Source organism: Mobula birostris, chromosome 8 (assembly GCF_030028105.1).
Source record: "Mobula birostris isolate sMobBir1 chromosome 8, sMobBir1.hap1, whole genome shotgun sequence".
In the NCBI taxonomy this organism is placed as follows: domain Eukaryota; kingdom Metazoa; phylum Chordata; class Chondrichthyes; order Myliobatiformes; family Myliobatidae; genus Mobula; species Mobula birostris.
In genome coordinates this window covers 149,441,373-149,466,577 of record NC_092377.1, presented here as the reverse complement: position 1 = coordinate 149,466,577, position 25,205 = coordinate 149,441,373, and the positions used below count along the sequence as shown (strand labels likewise).

Here is a 25,205-nt window from a genome sequence, read left to right as displayed (position 1 = left end):
CACATCCATAAGTCACCACACTTTAAAACATTGTCCCCTCCCCACAGAACTCCTCCCATGAACACTAATCCTCCAATCCCATCCCTTTCCTTGATACCCCTACTTCCTAAACCCTTTGCTTAGCCACAAGTCTGTCTTTCACGTTGGAGAATATATCTTGCAGATGAAATACCATTCACTCTTAGATGTCTGTTCACACGTCCTCGAGAGGGTGTAGAGGAGGAGGGCTAACCCAATCGATGTCATCTTGTTGCCCCATGGCATTGAGTGATGACATATTAAAAAAAAAACAAGATCACAAACAAGAGAAAATCTGCAGATGCTGGAAATCCAAGCAACAGGCACAGGATCCAGGCAGCATCTATGGAAAGAGTACAGTTGATGTTTTGGACTGAGACCCTTCGACAGGACTGGAGAAAAAAAGATAAGTCGAGACTCAATTCAGGAGTCAGGAGTCCAGCCTTGCTGAAGGGTCTTGGCCATAAATAGCACGATCAGTTGATTCTTTTGCACAAGCCCTGCCCATCCCTCATGACTAATGTTGGCCTCACTGTCCAGGAACAGCAGTGCATGCATCACTTTGAAGATAAACTAGCCTATTATGAAGAAAAAACATCCTGTAGAATGGTATTTGCACTCACACCTTGAGATTAGGTGGGGAAAACAGGGTTCGTGTTACAGAAAATCAGGAGAGTGGCATTTTCTAGAATGCAACTCTTGCGTAACATGGGGCGTTGCCTTTACCCACAGCATCAGTGTAAGAACCCAATATAGTATAACTCTGATAGTCCACTAAGCAAGCAATTGGATTCACATTGGCTTGGCGCCATCCAGCCCAGCTCACCAGTTAATGTTTGTCACCGCCTTTGCCCTTGTACCAGGGTCCTGGGTGCCATGCTCTTTTAAACTCACTTGATTCTGTGTCCTGGTGTTCTTTTTAACTTAACCAAAATATTATTTTCTGACATATTTCTTTTTAAAAACGAAACCACAGAGCACTACAGCTCAGAAACAGGTCCTTAGGCCCATCTAGTCTGTGCAGGCCTGATCTTCTGCCTATCCTATCTACCTGCACCCAGACCATAGCCCTCTCACCATCCATGTTCCTATCCAAACTTCTCCTGCTGAAACAAGCATAGGGTATTAATAAAATTACATTGGAATAACCAGGTAATCTGGTAGTGTGGCATCAGGAAAGTTCCAGGTAAGCAGGATTAATGGAATTTTACTGCATATGCCACAGGGTGACCGAGAAAGTACTAAGTTGTAGTTAAACCCTGTCTGATTGTAAGGAAATCCCCATTTTCCTGTCCTGACCACGTACAGGACTCCAACTGGCAAGTGTACATTGCGCAAGCTGCTCTTTAGGTGTCACTCTCAGAGTATCCAGGCTCCCAGCAGATTCTTCGATAGAGAGACTTGTTCATCAGTTAGCACAATGCTAAAGAATAGTAATGCTTAAAAACACAAATAATTGAAAACGTTAATGCAAGAAAGCAAATTATTAGTCGGCACTTGGCATTTTCCACACAGATACCATTCACCTGAAGTAAATTGGGAACAGGAATCCACTGCTGAAGATTGCTCTGCCGTTGATTGAAATTGTGTCTGATCTGTTTGCAAGGTCGTCTCTGCTTTCCCACCTTTCCACCGGTGATCCAGTGAATGGGGTGGCTTGCTCCACGTTAGCCACTGTGAAGCAGCAGGTGCAGTACATCTGCACCTCGTAGACGAGTGACAACACCCCCCCCCCCAACTTTCTAATCCATCGATGCAGTGAACACCCAGGTGTGCCTGGCCAACCCCTTTCGGACGTCTTGGATCTTTGCATCTGGCAGTGCGCGTGTGGAAGTCCTAGACCACCTGAGGCACAGGTGACTGCTGCGATTGGCCCAATGAAATGGGATTGACACAGCAAGACACTATAGTTTGGGATGGAGACTGCGATTTTGAGGCACACATTCTGTGCAAGTTTGTAAACAAAAATGAGTCGTGGCCTGTTACATTTGGTTGATTGTTCACTCTTTTATTTGGCAGCATTCCTTGACTGATGTCTCTAACAGCAGTGCTGCTCTGGATGCCCAGAGGATGGACATGATATACACCATTGAAGATGTTCCACCCTGGTACCTCTGCGTGTTCCTGGGTCTGCAGGTGAGTGAGAGGGAGCCCACGTTTGCTCATTGGGAGCTGGACTGGGGTTGAGTACTGTGCTTTGAGGCCTGGTAAATAAGGCTCCATTTCTAGGGTGGCTTCACTGGGCTCGCCAAACCCAAGTGCTGATCCAGTGAGTTCAGGAGTCAAATCATCAATGCTCATTCATGCTGGGTGGAGGAGCTAGGTTCCCAGCTTGAGTCCGGGAACTGGATGATAACATTCGCAGGGAAGCTTTAGCTATCCAGGGTTAATTCTGACTTGTACTGTCTGTAAGAGGCTTCCAGCTGACAGTTTGAGTTTCTTTCAGGTGTTCCGGTTTTCTTCCGCATCCCAAAGACAAGGGAGTTAGTAGATTAATTGGCCAGTCTGAAGTGCATTTGCTGTGTAGCTGAGTGGTGGAGTTTTTGGAGAGTCGCTAGAAATAGGTTACAGGGAATTGGTGAGAGAATGGGCTTCCCCTGTGATCTGGCATAGGTTTTATGAGCTGAAATGGCTTGTTCTATGTCAGAGGGGAATGTGGAGGAGAAAAGAAGAACTGAATTCTGTGCCCATGTCACCGTTTGGTGAGAGTGCCTGACTCTATGACTGTGAGTGAGGGTTGCACTGTGACACCACCCATGAATAAAGAATTGACTGATGTGAAACGGTGTGAGGGGATTGAGAAAGGGGCGTGTAGCGATCTGTTGGTACAGATCTGAGCATCGTGTGTCGCAGATCCTCTGCACGTGCATTTGCCCTCTGGAAGTGAAAGTGCAAGGAGTAGAAGGAGCCAATGATTTGCAGTGGAAATCACTTTGTATAGGAAATGCGTCTGAGTGGGGTGACAAGATAAAGAGTTCGTTTGGTGATGTAATTGCTTTCCGACCCTGCAGCCTTGAAGAGGCTGCTGCCACAATGAGGCCACACACAGGTGGAGAAGCAACACCTCATATTCTGTCTGGGTAGCTTCCAACCAGATGGCATGAACATTGATTTCTCTTAACTTCCAGTAATTTCTCCCCTTCTCCACTTTTTCCATTCCCCATTCTGGTTCTTCTCTCACTCCTCTTCTCACCTGCTCAACACCTCCCTCTGGTTCCCCTCTTCCTTTGTTTTTTTTTCCATGATCCACTGTCCTCTCCTCTCAGATTCCACCCTCTTCAGTCCTTTACCTTTACCTCCTATCACCTCCCAGGTTCACACTTCAACTCCCCCCTCCCCTCCCTCCTACCTTCCCCCTCACTTGACTTCACCTATCACCTGCCAGCTTGCACTCCTTCCCCTCAACTTCTTCGTCTGGCTTCTGCCACTTTCCTTTCCAGTGTTGATGAAGGATGGCTTGAAATGTCTCTTCCATCTATCATCTCTCAGCTTGCATCATCCTCCCCCTTCCGCACCCACCCACCTTCCCTGGTTTAACCTATCACCTGGCACTCCTCCTCTTTCCCCCCCCCCCCCCCCCCCAATACCTTCCGTCCCTTTCTTTTCCAGTCCAGACAAAGGGTCCCAGCTGGAAACGTTGCCTGTTTATCCCCTTCCATAGATGCTGCTTAACTTGCTGGGTTCCTCCGGCATTTTGTGTGCGTTGCTCAGGATTTGCACATCTGTGTTGAGAGGGAAGGTTGGTTTAGGAAATTGTGAGTGGTGCGACATGGGTGGGTGCTGGGAGAAGTGCAGAAAGCGGGAGGGAAGATGAGTGAGGGGGAGGGAGGGGAATGAGGGTGATGGGGAGAAAGGGGAGTGAGGATGAGGGGGATTGAGGGAGGGAGGGAAGGTGAGGGGAAAGGAAAAAGAGGGAAGGTGAGAGGGAGAGATGGTGAGGGGGAGAGGCAGTGTGACGGTGAGAGTGGGTGGAAGTGGCATTTCCTTTAGCTGATTAGTTTTCTTTAGTACAGTTTCCTGGTTCATCATCTAAGTCACTCCACTACCATGTTTGAGCTCCTGTCACAGTGACCATTCTCTTGGCTAATCAGTGAGGGAAAGTATTCATTGATAACTCAAAGTCCAAACTCTCAGCAAAAGGATTAATAGTGAATATCAGAGAAGGGCAAGAGTACAGTCTATGGTTTAATTGTCATATCATTCATGAGGTTAATTACATCTTCCACAAAAATTAAAGCTTTTGCTGAGCAAGAACTTGATTAAGGCTCAATGAGGGGGGCAAAGTTTAGCAGAGAGTGACAGAGAGAGATGTTGATGCTGTTTGCTCGACAGCATATCATTAACGTGCTCGCTGACTCAGTCTGGTTAAATGAGTAACCTGGGCAACGATGAAAAGGGAAATTAAATTAAGGCTGAAATGTTGCAAATACTTGCCTTGAGGCATTAGAAGAGATGAAGACAGGTTCCAGATCTTGTCAAAGCAGAGAGGACTGATGCTCCTAATTTGGTCAAAATCGACAGACCTGCTGTGAATCTCAGCAGCACCTCTTGTCCTTTGATGGCTTCCCACATTCCCTATTTTATTGTTTGTATTTGATTGTGAAGGGTTGGTTCCTTAGACTCCTTAATTTCCCTGACTTGCGCACAAACGGGACTCTTTTCTTTCTTATTCCACTCTCTCAGTCTTCTAGTGTGGGCTGAATGGGGCGGATGAGACACGTCTGCCTCACTGTCCAGAGCAGCACGTACACGGAGTGCTGGAGGAACTCAGCAGGTCAGGCAGTATCTATGTAAATGAATGAGCAGTCGACGTTTCAGGTCAAGACCCTTCTTCAGGACTGGAAAGGAAGAGGGAACACTCCAAAATGTATCTAATTCTTGCCTCACTGTCCAGCTTGCCTGGTGTGAATGGAAGCCCTCTTCGTAGAATAGAATATCAAACAGTACTGGCAAGGAACAGGCCCTTCCTTGTCCTGAATGAATTAGGAATCAATGAGTAGTGTTATCCTGAGACCATGTGCAGTTCCCAGCCCTTCCTCGCCTGGCAAACCATGAACAGTGAGCAGGGCTGCTACCCAGGATTCAGAGCTCCCTGCCTGATGATGGCAAAGTAGTTTCCGCATTGGAGGGGTCGGTCTTGGATGAAGCGTTGGCTCTTCAATGATAAGGGAAAATTGATTGCCAGTTGCATTGTGGATCTTGTTAACTCTGCTGAGAGTGACAGATGCTCTGCTTGAGTGCAACAAAGAGTGAGTTGCAAAATTTTTGGAGACTGGACTTGAATCTTATAAGAACAGGCTTTCTTCACAATATTAACTATCCAACAATACCATGCAAATTAGGCAGTTGGGAGTCCCTGAATTCCTTTGAAAATCCTTTAACGCTTTACTATCCAGACTTTTCACTGTAGCTATGTTTGCCCATGTATTAATTTAAAGGTACAGCACAGTAACACCCTTCCAGCCCAATGAATCTGTGTCACCCATGGGGCCAATTAACTGATTAATTGGTATGTCCTTAGAAAGCGGAGGAAGCCCAACCACCCGGAGGAAACCCATGTGGTCACAGGAAAACTGTACGAGCTCCTTGCAGACAGCGGTGGGAATTGAACCAGCGACGATAGTGCAGTTATAGAGTTATGCTAACTGCCACGCTCCGGTGTACAACCCCGCCTCAGATAAGACACTTCCAACGCCCAGTTTAATCAACCCTAAGCATAGAAACATAGAAAACCTACAGCACAATACAGGCCTTTCGGCCCAGAAAGCTGTGCTGAACATGTCCTTACCTTAGAACTACCTAGGCTTACCCATAGCTCTCCATGTAACCATCCAGGAGTCTCTTAAAAGACCCTATCGTTTCCGCCTCCACTACCACTGCCGGCAGCCCATTCCACGCACTCACCACTCTCTGCGTAAAAAAAATTTATCCCTGACATCTCCTCTGTACCTACTTCCAAGCACCTTAAAACTGTGCCCTCTTACGCTAACACGAGGAAATCTGCAGATGCTGGAATTTCAAGCAACACACATAAAAGTTGCTGGTGAACGCAGCAGGCCAGCCAGCATCTCTAGGAAGAGGTACAGTCAATGTTTCAGGCCGAGACCCTTCGTCAGGACTACACTGACGAAGGGTCTCGGCCCGAAACATTGACTGTACCTCTTCCTAGAGATGCTGCCTGGCCTGCTGCGTTCTCCAGCAACTTTTATGTGTGTTGCCCTCTCATGGTAGCCATTTCAGCCCTGGGAAAAAGCCTCTTGACTATCAGTTGAAGCTGTCTAGTTTGGAGGTCCTCCCTTCGACTTAAACTCTAAAATCAAAGGGATGGTGAGCCGGGAGCTTTGCATGCATCAGCCTAGAGGGGTAATCCCACAGGTGGAGCAAGAGTCTGTGGTACTGTTGACTTGCGGCAACCCAAATTCGATTCTGGCCTAGCGTGTCAAGGTTTCCTTTGTATACTCCAGTTCCCTCTCAGGTGCCAAAGCCACACAGGTTGATAGGCTAACTGGCTGCTGTAAGTTGCCCCTGGCATGTGACTGGGTGGTAGAATCTGGGGGAAGTCACCTGGGCCATGCTCCCTTCTCGCTGCTGCCATCAGGAAGAAGGTACAGGAGCCTCAGGACCCACGCCACCAGATTCAGGAACAGGTATTATCCCTCAACCATCAGGCTCTTGAACCAGAGAGGATAACTTCACTCAACTTCACTTGCCCCACTACTGAACTTTTCCCACAACCTACGGACTCACTTTCAAGGTCTCTTCATCTCATGTTCTCGATACTTTTTGCCTACTTACTATTATTATTATTTTTTCCTTTCTTTGTGTATCTGCACAGTTTGTTTTTTTTTGGCATACTGGTTGTCCGCCTTGTTGGTGCAGTCTTTCATTAATTTATTGGATTTATTGAGTATACCCACAAGAAAATGAATCTCGGGATGACATATATTTACTTTGATTATAGATTTACTTTGAGCTTTGAAGTCAATAGGATAGTGGGGAGAGTAAATTAGAGGGAAAATCATTCGGAGAGTGGGATTACTCTGTGAGCTGGCACATAGTTGATGGGCTGAGTGGCCTCAGCTGTGAACCTGTAGAGCAAGTGGTTGTTTTTCCAGAACTTGGAGTGGGCGATTTGTGACAACTGTGCTTTAATCAATTTCAGTACTGAAGGGCTTTGTTGAACTACTGCCGTGGGGCAGCCTTGCTGTGTACTTCCTCTCACTGGAACAGCCTGCTTTGATGGTTAAGTCCCACAACATTGTAGCAGGTGGGAGTGTGGAAAGTGGGCTTTTCACAAGGTTTTATTGTTTTTTAATCGCGCTGCCTTTGTTTACTTACTTTCCTGTTGGGAACTTTCTTTTCCTCAAGGTCTTCCTGCAGTCACTATTTTACCCACCAGTTTTCAAAAAGAGTTGAGAAGCCTTTCAAGGTCTCTAGTTTGATATTCCTTTGAAAAGGAACCATGCTGGGGGGCTGAAACGGACTCCAAAGGAAACTAGGCAGGACTCGGAGTCAGTGTGAGTGGGTGAGGTCAGTGATCTTTCACCGGCACAGAAATTAGAAATCAAACGCTCCTTTAAGTTGCAGAGGAGGGGAGAACAAAGGCAGTGTCTGTGATGGGCTGGGGAACAGGAGAGGCAGGATGACACTGGTGCTGATGGCTGAAGGAGAGGAGTGAAGCCCGTTAATTCCAAGTGATCGAGATGGACGGAGTGTAAACACTGATTGCAGAAGAAAGAGGAACGAAAGCACTGAAACTGAGATGTCAGTCATTGCAATGAACATTAAAACATTAGAAATAGAAGCGGGCCATTCAGCCCATCGTACTTGTTCCACCAGCTGATCTTTTACTTTGGTGCCACTTTGCTACATTAACCCCATATCTCAGAATATTAAAAATGTATCGATCGCCTGAATACGTTTGCTGGCAGAGTCTTCCTGGTCCTTTTGGATTGAGAACTCCAATCCCTGGGAAAAGAACTTTTTCAACTCTTATGACTGATGCCTGGTTCACCTGACTGTCTCAGCCAATGCTTGTGCCAGAGAGACATATGGCACAGAGACTGACCCTCCAGCCTATTGACTCAGTGTAGATGTTATAGTAATCCCTCATTGCCCTCCCCACACTCCCAACAGCTCCTCCCCAGATCTACAAGTCATCGACACGAGGCAATTTACACCGGCTAATTACCAACCAAACTCCATGTCTTTGCAATATGGGAGGAAACTCGAGCATTGGGAGGAAGCCCATCCAGTCGTGGGGAGAGCGTGCAAACTTTGCACAGTTAGAACCAGAGGTTGGGATTGAACCTTTGGTCCTTGGGACTATGAGACAGCAGTTCTAAAGGCTGTGCCATTTGACCTCACTCGATCCCTCATCCTGCACCTTGGTACATATTTGATTTGTACCTCCCTCTCGGTTCTGACGAAAAGACATCGATTTGAAATGTTGTTTCTCTCTTTACAAATGCTGGCCTGACCTCCGGAGTATTTACATTTCCTGTTCTTATATTGGGCTTAAGGTAACTGCGGCATTTTTGCTTCTTGTTGAGCAGCAGGAGCTGACAATAACTTCAGGACTGTGGTGGCGTGCTTCCCCAGGTGACCCAGAAGCAGGCCCGAAGCATCAACTGTTTACTCCCCTCCAGCGATGCTGCTGAGTTCCTCCAGTACTGTGCGTTTTCCTCAGGATTTTGAGCATCTGCAGAATCTCTTGTGTTCATGATTTGCAGAAACAGACATGTTTTGCTTGACCTTTGCAGTAATTGCTTTGGTGGGCCTCTGTTTCTGCAATGAGCTGACTGTCTGCTCTTTCCCATTCTTTCTTCCAGCACTACCTGACCTGCTTCAGTGGCACCATCGCCGTACCCTTCCTGCTGGTGGACGCTATGTGTGTGGGCTTTGACCAGTGGGCTACCAGCCAACTGATTGGGACCATCTTCTTCTGTGTGGGTTTGACCACCCTGTTGCAAAGCACGCTGGGATGCAGGTGAGTGCTCTCAAGCAGAAATCTGGTGGCAACTACAACATGGCTGACTGGAGAAACCTAAACCGCACCAACTCATAGCTACCATCCCTCGCCTCGCACTACGGTAGGGAGTGTGTGTCCAAGGTACTTCAGTGGCTGAGAGGTGCTTGAAGATGGCCTAAAGCCTTGAAGGGCAATGTAGAAATACAACCACCCCTCCATATAAAGTGTAAGATTAACAAAAGAGAGATCAGGTGAAATTGGGAGGCATTAGTCAGCTGAGTTTGATTGCAGGCCCCTGTGGTAATGTTGCAGTCACAACAAGGCAGAGAGCTCTCGGACAGGGCAAGCAGAAAGTGCATGTCCAAATTGCCAATTAACCCTCTGGAAAACTCTCTTGCGTGCCATGGTAGTTTCGAGCAGAGATTATCCTTGATTAATAATTGGTAACAATAGTTACAGATTTCTTTAAGGAAAAGGGTTGAGCCCTGTTGTTTATTTATGTGTTTCCATTGTTTTCCTGTTAATAAACGTATAACAGAGTAAGATTCAAATAAATGAAGCATTTTAGAAAGCCTGTTAAAAATTACTAGTATTAATCTTTTAAAAAGAAGTTCAAAGTAAATTTAATTATTCAAGTACATATATGTCACTCTATACAACCCTGAGTTTCACTTTCTTGTGGACATACTCAATACATACATATTAGAATCAATGAAAGGCTGCACCAACTTGGGCATGCAGAAGACACAAACAGTGCAAATACAAAAAGTAATAAATAATGTTATAAATTTTGTCAACAAGAGGTGAAGAGTTCTTGAAAGTGAGTCCATGGGTTATGGGAACAGTTCAGTATTGGGGCAAGTGAAGTTGTCCCCTTTGGTTTAAGAGCCTGATGGTTAAGGGGTAGTAACTGTTCCTGAACCAGGTGCTGCGACTCCTGTGGCTCCTGTACCTGCTTACTGATGGCAGCAGCGAGAAGAGAACATGACCTGTGTGGTGGGGGATCTCTGATGATAGACACTGCTTTCCTGCCACAACGCTCTGTGTAGATGTGCTCGATGGTCAGTAGGGCTTTACCCGTGATGGACTGGGCCGCATCCATTACTACTTGGAGTATTTTCCGTTTAAGGGCATTGGCAATTCCATACCAGGCTGTGATGCATCCAGTAAGTATGCTCTCCCCCGCACATCTGCAGAAGCGTGTCAAAGTTTTAGATGTTATACCGAATCTTCTCAAACTCCCAAGGAAGTAGAGGTGTTGCCATGTTTTCTTCGTCGTTGCACTTGCGCGCAAGGCCCAGGGCAGGTCCAACAAAATTGAAATATTTTGTCATTTCTAAATAGTATTATTATAACAGCTTGCTATCCACCTAATGTGTGCACTGGGTCTGCAAGGATTTCAAAACGTATCGTCCAACATCAGGTGCTCTTGCAACTGTATAGTTTGTGCCCAGCCAGCGTGAGACATTCCCTATGAAGACATCTCACTGTCCTCAAGTGGTAGGAAATCATTCACTGTTTCATTTGGCAGTAAAGATGATCATTATGTATCTTGTTATTATAAGACATAGCAGAATTAGGCCATTTAGCCCATCAAGTCTGCTCCACCATTCTGTCATGGCTGATCCTTTTCTCCCCCTCCCGAACCCCATTCCCTGGCCTTCTTCCGGTAACCTTTGATGTTGTGTCCAATCAAGAACCTACCAATCTCTGCCTTAAATACACCCAATGAACAGGCTTCCACAGCTGACTGTGGTAACAAATTCCACTAATTCACCACCCTGTGATTAAAGAAATTTCTCCACATCTGTTTTAAATGGACGCCCCTCTATCCTGAGGCTGTGTCCTCTTGTCCTAGACTCCCCCAACATGGGATACATCCTTTCCACATCTACTCTGTCTAGGCCTTTCAACATTCGAAGGGTTTCAATGAGATCCCCCTCCTCAACCTTCTAAATTCCAGCGAGTACAGACCCAGAGCCATCAAATGTTCCTTTGTGAACTTCCTCTGAACACTGTCCAAAGTCAGCACATCTTTTAGATGAGCAGCCCAAAACTGTTTACAGTACTCAAGGTGAGTCCTCACCAGTGCCTTATAAAGCCTTAGACCTATTGAAATGAATGCTGGCATGGCATTTGCCTTCCTCATCAACAGCTTTACCTGTAAGATAACCTTTAGGGTGCTCTGTACAAGGTCTCCCAAGTCTCTGCATCTCAGATTTTTAGATTTTCTCCTCATTTAGAAAATTGTTTGCATACTTCTACCAAAGTGCTTGATCATGCATTTTCCAACATTATGAATGGCATTTGAAAAATCGAGGGGCAGCACTGCATACTCCTTGCCAACAAAATCTTTGTGTATTACATGCAGTTCTAGGTTTTAGAATGAGAACCAGCAATGATATAGGAAGTGCCGATGGTGGGCAGCCATTCTTTGATAACACATTCCCTTCACATGCTCTCCATATCTCAGTTGGTGTTGGTTGTGGAAAAGATTGACACAAAGGAACTTAGGATGTAAATGCAATATTTGCTTTAATTTGAACACCAGCAATAAGACCAGGAGTAGGCCATTCAGCCCCTTGTACTTATCCGTAAGATTATGGCTGAAGTTTCATTGCAACTACACATTGCAATAATGGTAGAATGTGAAGGCAGTGGAGAAAATAGAGTGGCATCGGTGCAGAATCAATGAAAGTGGCTGTTTGATAGTCAGCACAGTCTCAGTGAGCCATAGGACCTGTTTCTTTTATTTATTTATTGAGATAAAGCTCTAAGTAGGCCCTTCTGGTCCTTTGAGCTGCACCACCCAGCATTACCCTGGCTCAATCCTAGACTAATCACGGGACAATTTACAATGACCAATTAACCTACCAACCGGTACGTCTTTGGACTGAAGGAGGAAACTAGAGCACCCAGAGGAAACCCACGTCATCGCGGGGAGAACATACAAGCTCCGTACAGGCGGTGGTGGGTATTGAACCCCGGTCACTGGTATTGTAAAGCACTGTACTGCCCTCTGCTGCTATGATTATATGACATTCCTGAACTGCTGAATGAAAGGGTTACCGTATGAGGAACCTCTGACAGCTCTTGGGCTGTATTCCCTGGAGTTCAGGAGAATGAGGGGGGATCTCATGGAAACATTCCAAATGTTAAAAGGCCTGAACAGATTCGATATGGCAAAGTTATTTCCCATGGTAGGAGAGTCCAGGACAAGAGGGCATGACTTCAGGATTGAAGGACATCCATTTAGAAAAGAGTTGCGGAGAAATTACTTTAGTCAGAGGGTGACAAATCTGTGGAATTTGTTGCCACAAGCGGCTGTGGAGGCCAAGTCATTGGGTGCATTTAAGGCAGGGATAGATAGGTTCTTGATTAGCCAGGGCATCAAAGGGTATGGAGAGAAGGCAGGGGAGTGGGGATGACTGGAAGAATTGGATCAGCCCATGATTGAATGGTGGAGCAGACTTGATGGGCCGAATGGCCTACGTCTGTTCCTATATTTTATGGTTTTATGGTCTAATATATAATTCGTCATTCGGTCTTGAATAAGCTCAGTAACTGAGCCTCCCCAGCTTGTATTCCAACGGGTCTCCACTCTATGTGTGATACGGCATTTCCTCTGTGTGTGTGTGTGTGTGTGTGTGTGTGTGTGTGTGTGTGTGTGTCCTGAATGTCTGGGCCCATACTGGAAACCTTGAGCCCTGATTCTGATGATCTGGAAGAACACTAGTTGTCCTTTCCAGCCCCCACCTCCCCCCAGCACAAGCCGTGTCCTTGAAGTCTTACCGCAAGCTCTCATTAGTCATTTTTATCTCATGAAGTCAGTACTGAAAAAAAACTCTGCTAATCCATCCACAAACAAGAGAAAATCTGCAGATGCTGGAAATTCAAGCAACACACGCAAAATGCTGGAGGAACTCAGCAGGCCAGGCAGCATCTATGGAGAAAAGTACAGTCGACATTTCGGGCAGAGGACCTTCTCAAGACTAGAGGAAAAAAAAGATGAGGGGTTAAGAGTAAGAAGGTGAGGTGAAGTGAGGAAGAAATACAAGGCGATATGTGAAGTGTTGGGGAGGTAGTGGTGAACTAAAGAGCTGGGAAGTTGATTGGTGAAAGAGATACAGGGCTGGAGAAGGGGGAATCTGATAGGAGAGGACAGAAGGCCATTAAAGAAAAGGAGGAAGAGCACCTGAGGGCAGAGATGTGCAGGTAAGATGATAAAGTGAGAGAGGGTAAAGGGAACGGGGAATTGTGAAGTCGGAGGGTGGGGGGGGGGGGGGTCATTACCGGAAGTTCAAGAAATCGATGTTCATACCATCAAGTTGGAGGCTACTTGAAGGGAATATAAGGTGTTGTTCCTCTAAGCTGAGTGTGGCCTCATTGTGACTGTGGAGGAGGCCATGGACTCCTGCATTTTCTGAGAGACCCTTTGTGTGGCATAGCCAATTAATACTTTACATTGACCTCATTTCAAAGCTAGCTTGGACTGGAGGCAAGCTCTTGCTTATGTTTTATTGCCTCATCCTAATTCAGCACTTGATTTATCTTTGGCAAAACATCCCCAAGGTTTTTCATGAAGCATTATCAATCAATTTTCAACATCAATGGCATCTGACTAGATAAGCAAACTATACTAATCTTGCTGGATTTTAAAGAGCATCGTGTGTACGTCCCGGAGAATTGGCACCTGTGTTTAAACTGAATGACTTAGATTAATTACTTAAAAGTTGAACATCGGAAGTCTCTGATGTTGACTCAGGCACAATAAAGTATGGATTGTACTGTAAATAATTTCAGAGAAAGTAGTGTAGGTGCAGTGATATTAAAATAAAATGATATATATCAATGAATAACTTAATATTTACCTAGTATTGGAATTGTCTGCTGAGGGTCACTAAAAGGGAAGTGTTTTTTCCTCTCCTTCCAGCTGTGTTCAGTGTTATCTGTGTTTAACACAAAGCATAAATGGGTTTCTTGGAAAGACGTCCTTTGCAGCACTTAATGCACAGTGCTAGGTTTTTATCCAGTAAACAATCTTTTATCTTGCTGTGTAAGTGAAGATCCTTGGCTTTCTGTTTAACATGCAACCTGCTTTCTTAATTTCAAAATATTTATTCATAAACTTCAGATGTTTATAAGAGTGTTAAAGTCACATTTTTGTCACATCATGTTATCGTCTGGTCATGCTTACCATGAACATGGCATCCTTTATGATTACATACAGCTCTTGAGCAAATAGTACATGGAATTTTAAATTTCTCACCAATTGCTATGCAATAGTGGGAGGGCTTTAAGCTCTTGTCTGTTCCCATGGCTGGAGAAAGCTATCTGCTGCATTTAATAATACTTGAGATGGAACCAGTAACCATTGCTTCCTACAATCAAGTCAAGTTTATGGTCTTTTAACTGTATACATGTAAACTGTCAAAGAGACATTTCCTGAACCTGGCCGTAAAGCACAGTAGTACACATAACACACAGTAACTTAGGAAAGTAAGGATAAAATCTACAGATGAATTATGCCTAGATTAAAAAAAAGCACATGAATTAAATATTGTAGGGTACAGGACATATTAACTGGTGACACTTCAAATGCAATGCGTCATGGAATTCAGAAGCTAACTGGCCTGAGGGAAGAAACTGTTTCCCGTCCTGACCATTCTTGTTTTTATGCATTGGAGTCTCCTGCCTGATGGTGGAAAGTCAAGGTGGATGATGGATGGATGGGTGGGATCTTTGATAGTACTAAGGGTGCAGCGCTCTGGTAAGTAACCCCGATGGATGTTAGAGAGATCCCTATGGTCCTCTCAGCCATTCTCACAGCCCTTTGTAGGGGTTTCTGGTCTGGTGCTCGGCTGCTCCCATACCGGATAGAGATGCAGCTTGTCAGGATGCTCTCAGTGATGCTCCGGATGCTGATCTTCAGCTGTGAGCCATACTGTAACCCTCTTTTATTATACTGATCATTGTCATTTTCTTTTGCAGCTGAATATTCTAACACCGAATCATAAATGCTATTGCTATCATTATGGATTCTGCTCCAAACTTTTATTTATGTCGTGTTGTACGGTGCAGAAACTTGCCTTTCAGCCCACCAGGTCCATATGAAACACCAAATTCCCGTTGACACTAATCCAGCACTCTTTCCATTTTATTCAGTTTGCATCCAGCTTCTCTTCCTCCCCTGCTCTACTGGCAACTTACAGTAAGTAATTAACCAGTCAGGCCTACGGGTTTTTGGGGATGTGGGAAGGAACTAGAGCATCCGGAGATGATAAAGAGAATGCCCAAGCTCCACACAGTTTAGAGGCTGGGATCAAACATGTAGCTGTGATCCTTGGAGGATTAGTCAAGTTGTCTTAAAAACTTGGCAGAATAACTTGTGTGACAATGCAGGACATTCAGAACTTAGAACAATACCTTTGTGAGAGAAGAAATAGAAGTTACTGAAACAGGTGGGCAGGAGTGATTGAAATGGGTTGAAGCGATGTTTTGAGATTGGCAAGGATGGGAATTAAGGAAAAATCTCATGGAATGGGGCAGGCAATTCATGAAATAGATTTATAAATGAACATGAAGGAGAAAAAGTAACCAAGATTCAGGGGAAGCGATACAGAAAGTAACAGAGTCAGCTTTTGTACCGGGTAGCTGGATAATATTAAATGTACATACAGTGGATTCCGGCAGAATGGGGCAACCTCAGGACCAGGATCGTTTGGCCCAATTAAGCGGGTGCCCCATTTAGCCGAAGTTTCATGGAAATAGTTAAGAAGTATAAAAAAGAAAAAATACTGTTTAACTGATTAACATTATTTATTTAAATGAAATACAGAACAAATTAGAGCACCACCAATAGCCCTATAGTACTATAAAACTCTATTAGTTCCCAATAGTTATTGATGGAGGTGTTCATTCAGTGTTCTTATGATTGACTGTAAATGAACAAATTGAGCACAGACACCTAGTGCAGATAATACTCGAGATGATTACACAAACAAGAGAAAATCTGCAGATGCTGGAAATCCGAGCAACACACACAAAATGCTGGAGGAACTCAGCAGGCTAGGCAGCATCTATGGAAAAAACTACAGTCGACGTTTCGGGCGTCTCTTCCAAGGATGCCTACCCTAAAGAAGTTTAAATCTTCCCTTCGACAGGAGTTCAGTGAAACCTTCTCTCACTGCTCCCCCTTTGTGATCCTTGCTTGAGTCCTGCCGACTGAAACGTTGACTGTACTTTTTTTCATAGATACTGCCTGACCTGCTGAGTTCCTCCAGCATTTTGTGTGTGTTGCATCCTCCAAATCTTCATTTTCATTGTAACATTCAAGAAGACTGCAGATACCTTCAAATTCTTCTTAATTGCTAACTTGTGGAAGTAGTGAAATCATTTCATTTTCACTCCCGGCCATTTCTGACTTCTCCAAGCCTGAATGTTTGTAACCGTGATGAGCAAAGCAGTTCCGAGTTGTCTTGCATCAGCAACCATCACTGACAAAAATCACTACTTTTTGAAGACAAACACATGCAGTTGATGCTATTTAAAAACATCACTCTAACCACAGTGTAGTGTCTAACAGTCACACAAGTGCACATGACTGTTAGAAACTGTTTGGCAATAGTTTCCTGCCCCAACTAAGTGGCATAGTGTCCCAAATAAGTGAAGGGAATCCCAACTGTTTTCTTGATTTAGTTTTTGTTCTTTAAGAGTTGTCCGGAATAAACAGCTGCTGTCATTAACCGATGGCCCATTTAATCAATCTCCTCCTTGGACTTCTGCTCTGGTCCAATCCATCGGCGGTGGAGACTGCTTGGGTGATGATATGACTCGTTGGGTGACTCCACTGGTGGTAGAGTACTGGAATGGAACTGTTGGCAATAGATTCTTGCCAAGGTATCAGATTTAGCCAGCAGCGCCTCCTTCAGGTCAGGATAGTTGTTGGATCTCTCTTTATCTTTTGCAGTGTAGGCTTCGAGATCTTTATCCATCAGTTGTGGCACTAGCTGTCAGGGCCACTCCTGCTTTGGCCATTGCCATATCCAGACCATTCTCTCAAACTTGAGAAGATGGTTCCCAATATCATCACTTTGTTGATAAGAAGGCATCTTGGGACTCATCTGCAGGCTTTGGAGTTCCTTTCTAAATGCATTATCTCTCCTCTGCTGGGCAGATAAAAAGTCTCTGAGGTCTCCGCTGTTTCCCATTCATCTACTTCATTTTTAGCCTTGGGGCTTTCCTGACTTGGGATTGCAATCCCACTCTTCTCTGAGTTAAATGCCTCTCTTTGCTGCCACCTGTCATCTAACTTTGCTGTTAGATATGTGGGTTATGACCAAAGGAAAAAATGGCTGGAGTCACTTAGCATATTAGTGCAAGGGTGTTTATTAGATGCATAGTAACTATATCCTGTGTAGTCCGTCCCTCACAGGAGGTGTGTCCGATTGGGTTGCCCGGAGAGATTGGCGGTAGCAGAACACTGTATTTGCAATGGCCATAGGATTGACTTCAAAGGCACAAAACTGCTGCACCACGGCAATGGCTTTTGGGACCGCCTGCTGAAGGAAGCCATTGAAATAAAACTAGATGAAAAGAATTTTAATAAGGACGAAGGTCTTGCTCTAAGTAAGAATGGGAATTCATTTGTAAACAGGGTGGGAGAATGGAAACCTGATTGGTTGAGGTCTAGCCAATCAGGAGGGATGGACTACAGGGGTATAAATACCACTGGACTAGGCATGCCCAAGATGCCTTCTTATCCCTGATGAAGATGGCAGAGTTTGTCATCGAAATGTGGGTCGTAATTGATACCTGCACCCAGGCTGGAAGCCCAAAAAGTGTTTGTTCAGCATATACACATTTACACATCCCCATCACTAAGGAAATGGAATATTGCACAGGGAACGGTGGGAAAGTCCAGAACCAGAGGCCACAGTTTAAGAATAAGGGGTAGATAATTTAGAACGGAGTTGAGGAAAAACTTTTTCACATAGAGGGTTGTGGTTCTGTGGAATGCTCTGCCTCAGAAGGCAGTGGAGGCCAATTCTCTGGATTCTTTCAAAAAAGAGTTAGATAGAGCTCTTAAAGATAGCGGAGTGAAGGGATACGGGGAGAAGGCAGGAAAAGGGTACTGATTGATCAGCCATGATCACAGTGAATGGTGGTGCTGGCTCAAAGGGCTGAATGGCCTACTGCTGCACCTATTGTCTATTGTCTATTGTCTATTGAAAGGCACCCCAAAGCCAACCCGATTGCATCAGCTCGGTTTAGAGCCCATTATGAGAATATCCCAAGGAAGACATTGAAGTGCATGCACTCAGCACAACAGCATTGTCATTACAAGGCAATGCTTGTGTAATGAGTGCATTTACCAAGTGTTCTCCATCATATAATTCTAATAAAATGTAACCACTGTAGCCGTGGGTTCTGTGGGGGGAGTCTACAACTGGAGGTGTCTCTTGCTGTGAAGAGGATTTGATTAATGTGCACGGAAGCTTGACTTGTTGGAATAGATTCAGTGGGATGAGGGGCTTGCTTCTCTGTTGTGTGACTATGACTGCATCTTTGGGCCCACCCATCTGTCCTACTTGTGATAAGTATTTTTTGGTTGTGAAATTAATCCTTCTTCCCCCCCCCCCCCCCCCCTCACTCACAGCTTTGTGATTATCAGGGAGATTTAAAAGCCCAACTTGTGGTAGGTTCTTTGGCTTGGCCAGGTGATTGAAAGTAGTGCAGAAGGCCACGACGATACCCACCTTTCTTTTCTGAGAGGTTACTGTCCAACTGTAACAGAACCAGGCTCACCTCTCACTCAGAGCAGTTTCATGAGATCTTTTGGCAAGTGTGCTGCTGAAGGTGGTGGTAGGGGCAGATACATTAGGGACATTTAAAACACATGGATGATAGAAAAATGGAGAGTTATACAGGAGGGAAGAGTTAGATTGATCTTGGAGAAGGTTAAAAAGTCGGCGCAACGTTGTGGGCCAACAAGCCTGTACTATGCAGTGCCGTTCTATGTTCCAGAGCTGATGGGAATGTGGGGGAGAATAATTTCATAGAACATAGAAGAGAACTGCACAGGAACAGGAAGCAGCTAAAAAGCAAATCAAGAACACCCAAACACTAATTCCTCCTACCTACACCTTGTCCATATCCCTTCATCTTCCTTACATCCTCGTGTCTATCCAAATGTCTCTTAAAGCCCTCCAGTGTATTTGCCTCCACCACCATACCAAGCAGCACATTCCAGGCATCCACCACTCTCTAAGTAAAAAACTTGCCCCTAACATCCCCTTTGACCCTGCCCTCTCTCACCTTCAGTGCGTGCCCTCTGGTATTAGACATTTCAACCCTGGGAAACTGATGCTCTGTCCACTTTGTCTATTCCTCTCACAATCTTATAAACCTCTATCAAACCTCTCCTCAGCCTCCAGAGCTCCAGAGAAAACAGCTCAAGTTTATCCAGCCTCTCACAATAGCACATGCCTTCTATTCCAGGCAACTTCCTGGTGAACCTCTTCTCCACCCTCTCCAAAGCCTCAACATCCTTCCCATAGTGTGGTGACCAGAACTGCACGCAATACTCCCTATGTGGCCTAACCAGGGTTTTATTAAGCTGCTAGATAATTCTCTGATTTTTGAACTCATTGCCTTGACTAATAAAAGCGAGCATTCCATAAGCCGCCTTAACCACCTTATCGACCTATGTAGACTTTTTTAAGGAGCTATAAACTTGGATCCCAAGATTTCTCTGTTCAGCAACACTGTTAAGGATCTTGCCTTTAGTAGTGTACTATCTCCTTGCATTTGTCATACTGAAATGCAGCACCTCACATTTATCTGGGTTAAACTCCATCTTCCATTTCTCAGCCCATATATGCAACTGATCTATATTGTGCTAAAGCTATATTGTGCTAATTTCAGGGCAGTTACTGGGGTAAAGGGTTTGCTTTGTGAGCAGGCATAGACTCAATGGGCCAAATGGCCTACTGCCATGATCTTGTAGTAGGTTAAACTGTCGGTACAACATTGTGGGGCCGAAAAGCCTGTGCTGCTCTGTGCTCTATGAATTTGTTGCTGAGGGGAGAGATCTGGGAAAGAACCACTCACAATCTTCAGCTCCCCATTCAATCTTTCCTCTCCAAGAAGCCAATGGCTTTCAGGTCACAGCAGCCTAGTTTATAGAAGGGTGTTAATTCTGCTTATTTCTCTGGCTCTCCTGCTCATTATCTTGGGTGGCAACAGCTGGTTGCCAGCTCTCCTGCCGCCAAAGGAAATCAATTCTTATCGCTGCTCACTCTATCTTCTCTGCTGGAGGAGGAGACCTCCCGCAGCTCACCCAAGTCAATACAATTGCTCTGTTGCTCCGGGCAACCAGAAGTGGTTACCCACAACTAGTGGTTATCATCTCACCAGCTGAGGGATAACTACTGGTTACCAGGGCAACAGAGCAATTGTACAATCCTACGTGAACCGCAAGGGGTCACCCCTCCAGTTTCAAATCAGATGCTTGTCCTGCCCTTCTCACGCTCCCCCCTCCATCCCCTTGTTTATTCCCAGTAGATCTGCTGCCCTTCTGCTACCATGCTCCATCCTACGACCCTCACTTGCCACCATTGCTGCAAAAGATTCACGTCCCCAGGTATTCAGGCGACCTCTAAGTGCCTTTTTGTCTGTTCTGCGAATCTGACCCATACAAAAGTGTCATCCTCGTTTGGACGTACTTTAGGAATGTGTGGATGAGGCAAACATATTTCCTCACCCACTTAATCTTCATAACATGCAAATAAATACAGCTGCTTCTGATTTTAGGGAGTGGTTCCCGGCAGTTCTGAGGTTATCGAGAATGTTTGGCCATCCAGTTCTCACTAGCCTTTGGTGCTCAGTGTTTCCCCTGTGCCAATCAGTTTTGGAATTGAAGAGGATTTATCCCTTTATTCCCACTCTGTTTTCTGCCGACCAGCCAATGCTTCACCCACACTCGTAACTCCCCTGTAATTCCATGGGCTCTTGTCTTGCTAAGCAGCCTCAAGTGTGGCACCCTGTCAAAGGCCTTCTGAAAATCCAAGAACACCACGTCTACTGCATCTCCTTTGTCAAGCAGCATCCATTATCAAGGACCCCCACCATCCAGGCCATGCTCTCTTCTTAATTATTAACGTAAGTTATTACTCTTCAGCTATCAGGCTCCTGAACCAGCATGGTCCTCTTCACTCACCTCAACACTGGACTAATTCCACAATCTATGGATTCACTTTCAAGGACTCTACAGCTTATGTTCCCAGTAGTATTTATCCATCTATCTGTTTGTTTATTTGTTTGCGCAGTTTATCTTCTTTTGCACATTGGCCATTTTAGTCTTTGCCATATAGTTATAGAGAAGTACAGCTTAGGCCCTTCAGCCCATCTGGTCCATGCCAAAACCATTTAAACTGCCTACTCCCATCGACCTGCACTGGTACCGTAGCCCTCCATACCCCTACCATCCATGTACTGTACCTATCCAAACTTCTCTTAAACATTGAAATCAAGCTTGTATGCACCACTTGCACTGGCAGCCCATTCCATACTCTCACGACCCTCTGAGTGAAGAAGATTCCCCTCATGTTCCCCTAAAACTTTTCACCTTTCACTCTTAACCCATGACCTCTGGCTGTAGTCCCACCCAAACTCAGTGGGAAAAGCCTGCTTGCATTTACCCTATCTATACCCCTCATAATTTTGTATACCTCTATCAAATCTCCTCTGAATCTTCTACATTCTAAGGAATAAAGTCCTAAACTATTCATTCTTTCCTTATAACTCAGATCCTCCAGACCTGGCAACATCTTTGTAAATTTCCTCTGTATTCTTTTCAACCTTATTTACATAATTCCTGTAGGTAGGTGTGTAGTCTTTCACTGATTCTATTGTATTTCTCTGTTCTACTGTGAATGCCTGCAAGAAAATGAATCTGCAGGTAGCATATGGTGATATATATGTACTTTGAACTTTGAGCTTTTAAGTTTTCCAAGCTACCACCGACCATCCTTTGGCAGAGCAAACAGTGCTGGGTTTCTCTTACAACAGATTATTTTTGTCTTCCTCAGACTTCCCTTGTTCCAGGCCAGTGCCTTTGCCTTCCTGGCTCCTGCCCGAGCAATCCTGTCCTTGGATAAATGGAAATGCAACAATACAGGTAGGGAGTGGCCATCGCATGGCCTCATCATGAGCAGAACCACCGGGGGTAATGGGAAAGACAGTATTAGCTTGGACGAGGCCAAGAGCTGTCATTCTCTGACTTGAGGGCCAGGATGCATGAACAGTAGATTTTCAGGGTGTTGGCCTTGAGAAATCCCAGTGTGTAGACTTTGTTTGGGATCATGCTCATGGGTTTGAAATAGAATGCAAGGATTTAAACCCGTTTCTGACTTTCTTGTATCACTTGAACTGATACAGTAGGAAAACTTCCTATTACTCCTATTTCTTTATTTCTGACACTATTTCCTTTCTCTAACCCAGAGTGTTTTTATCTCTATCTCTCCCGCCCTCTAGCACAATCTCACCTTTATAGTCTAGGAGAGTCATAGAAAAGTACAACACAAAAAACGAGCCCTTCGGCCCATCTAGTCCGTGCCGAAAACATTTAAACTGTGTACTCCCATTGACCTCTACCAGGACCCTGGCCCTCCATACCCCTATCAACCATTGACCTATTCAAACTTCTCTTAAATGTGGAAATCAAGCTCGCATGCACCACTTGTACTGGCAGCTTGTTCCATGCCCTCATGACTCTCTGAGTGAAGAAATTTCGCCTCATGTTCCCCTAAACTTTTCACCATTCACCCTTGCCTCTGCTTGTAGTTCCATCCCGCTTGCATTTACCCTATCTATACCCCTCATAATTTTATATATCTCTATCAAATCTCCTCTCAATCTTTTACATTCCAAGGAATAAAGTCCTAACCTATTCAATCTTTCTGTATAACTCGGGCCCTCCAGTCCTGGCAACATCCTTGTAAATTTCCTCTGTACCCTTTCAATCTTATATAAATCTTTAGGTAGGTGACCAAAGCTGCACACCATACCCCAAATTAGGCCTCACCAACGTCTTATACAACTTCAACATAATATCCTATCTTCTGTACTCAGTACTTGGATTTATGAAGGCCAATGTGCCAAAAGCTTTCTTTATGACCCTGTGATCTGTGATGCCACTTTCAATAAATTATGGGTCTGTATTCCCAGATCCCTTTGTTCTACCACACTCCTCATTGCCAGACTGTTCACCTCTCCTGGTGGGTCCCACCAAAGTGCAACACCTCTCACTTCTCTGCATTGAATTCCATCTGCCAATTTTCAGCCCATTTTACAAGTTGGTCCAGATACCTCTGCAAACCATCCGGCCAGGGTATTAGTCCCCATCCAGGTGCAAACTGTGTTCTGTTCAGGTCCCACACTCCCTGGGAGAGATACCCTCCCAATGATCCAAAAATCAGATGCCCTCCTTCTACACCAACTCCTTAGCCACGTGTTAAACTGTATAATGTTCTTATCTGAGGCCTCACCTGTACGTGGTATGGGTACCAATCCTGCGATCACAACCCTGGAGCTCCTGCACTTAACTCCCTGAACTCCCTTTGCAGAACCTCATCACTCATCCTGCCCACATCGTTGGTACCTATGTGGACCACGACTTCTCGCAGTTCAGCCCTCCCAGTTAAGAGTGCTGGGGTCTCAATCCAAGATGCACTGGACCCTGGTGCCTGAGGGGCAACATACTATCCAGGAATTGCATTTTCATCCACAGAGCCTCCCTTTTGTTCCCCTACTGCCAAAGCTCGCCTCTCTGCCCCCTTCCCTTCTGAGTCACAGAGGCAGATTCAGTGCCAGAGACTCACTGCGACTCTCCTCTGTTAGGTCACCCCCCCCCCCCCCCCAATACAGTATCCAACATGGTATACTTGTTGCTGAGGGGGATGACCACAGGGGTACTCTGCACTTGGTCCTTAGCCCCTTTCCCCTTCCTGACTGTCACCAGGTTTCCTGTGTCCTACACCTTGGGTGTAACCACACCTCTATACATCCTATCTATCACTGCCTCAGCCTCCTAAATGACCCGGAGTTCATCCAGTTCCAGCTCTAACTCCTCAACACGGTCTGTGAGAAGCTGCAGTTAGATGCACTGCTCGCAGTTGTAGTCGTCAGGGACGCTGGAGGTCTCCCTGCCTTCCCACATCCCGCAAGAGAAGCATTCATCTATCCTGCCTGACACCACTACTGTTCTAATTGAGCAAATAGAAAGAAGGAAAAACAATAAATAAACCTCAGGATCCCCACTCTTAACACTCCTGTTTTTTCTTTCTCTCCCTCCCTCTCCTACGCACATTCCACTTTCTCCTAACATCTCATGCTCAGTTATAGTCTCTGTTTTCTGGGCACATGCTCCCTCTCTAACCCCATACTCAATGGAATGGGTCTGCACCATTCTCCATCAAGGAGAGGGGAGCAGGGATAAGGCTCTCCGCTTCCCCAGCCACACTTCCACGGTGCTGGAGGGAGGAAGCCACATTAAGATGCAGTGTTCAGGCAATGTTGTCTGTCACTGCTCCAAAACAACTACTCCAAGGCTGTCCTTGTCAGGATTTGCTGCTCCAGCTGGTTTAGTTTGCATTCAGCTCAGCCCTCTTAATTAACAGCTCACCTTAATCCGTGGGCAATAGATTTGTTTCTCCGTGAGAACAGCAGAGTCAGGGGCGGAATATGCTCTAATTGCCATGCTGGCATAGAACCAAGCAACCTTGCCTGTTAGATTCACTGGCACAACACACAAAATGCTGGAAGAACTCTACAGATTTGCTACCTGACCTGCCAAGTCCTTCAAGCATTGTGTGTGTTGCTCGGATTCCAATGTCTGTAGTCTCTTGTGTCTCCGTTTCACTCGCACCATTCCCATAAGTTGAAGGCCTCTGGCGTAATGCCAATGCACAGCACTTTACTATCAGTTTTCCAACAGGCTTTTATCCTTGTCTTTTCTTTTAAGGTATAACCTTCACAAATAGTTCTGAAGTGGTGGACACATCTCACATTTGGCATCCAAGGATACGAGAGGTAAAAATTGTCATGAACTAATTATTTCATATTTCCTTATGATATAGAAAGAAGCCATTTAGCCAGTGAGTTTATCCCATTCCCAATTTTCCATGATCAGAATCAGGTTTAATACCGGCGTATG

At 45.2% G+C, this 25,205-nt stretch overlaps 1 protein-coding gene across 1 annotated transcript in view; it reads left to right on the top strand.

Moving 5' to 3' along the window:
* The window catches only part of LOC140201831 (solute carrier family 23 member 2-like), a 116,616-nt gene that overhangs the window by 51,073 nt on the left and 40,338 nt on the right, over nucleotides 1–25,205 (top strand). Inside the window, exons 4-7 of the mRNA XM_072266539.1 lie at nucleotides 2,038–2,154; nucleotides 8,850–9,007; nucleotides 22,081–22,169; nucleotides 25,014–25,081. Coding sequence (XP_072122640.1) covers nucleotides 2,038–2,154; nucleotides 8,850–9,007; nucleotides 22,081–22,169; nucleotides 25,014–25,081 — 432 coding nt within the window. The remainder of the gene's footprint in view (nucleotides 1–2,037; nucleotides 2,155–8,849; nucleotides 9,008–22,080; nucleotides 22,170–25,013; nucleotides 25,082–25,205) is intronic.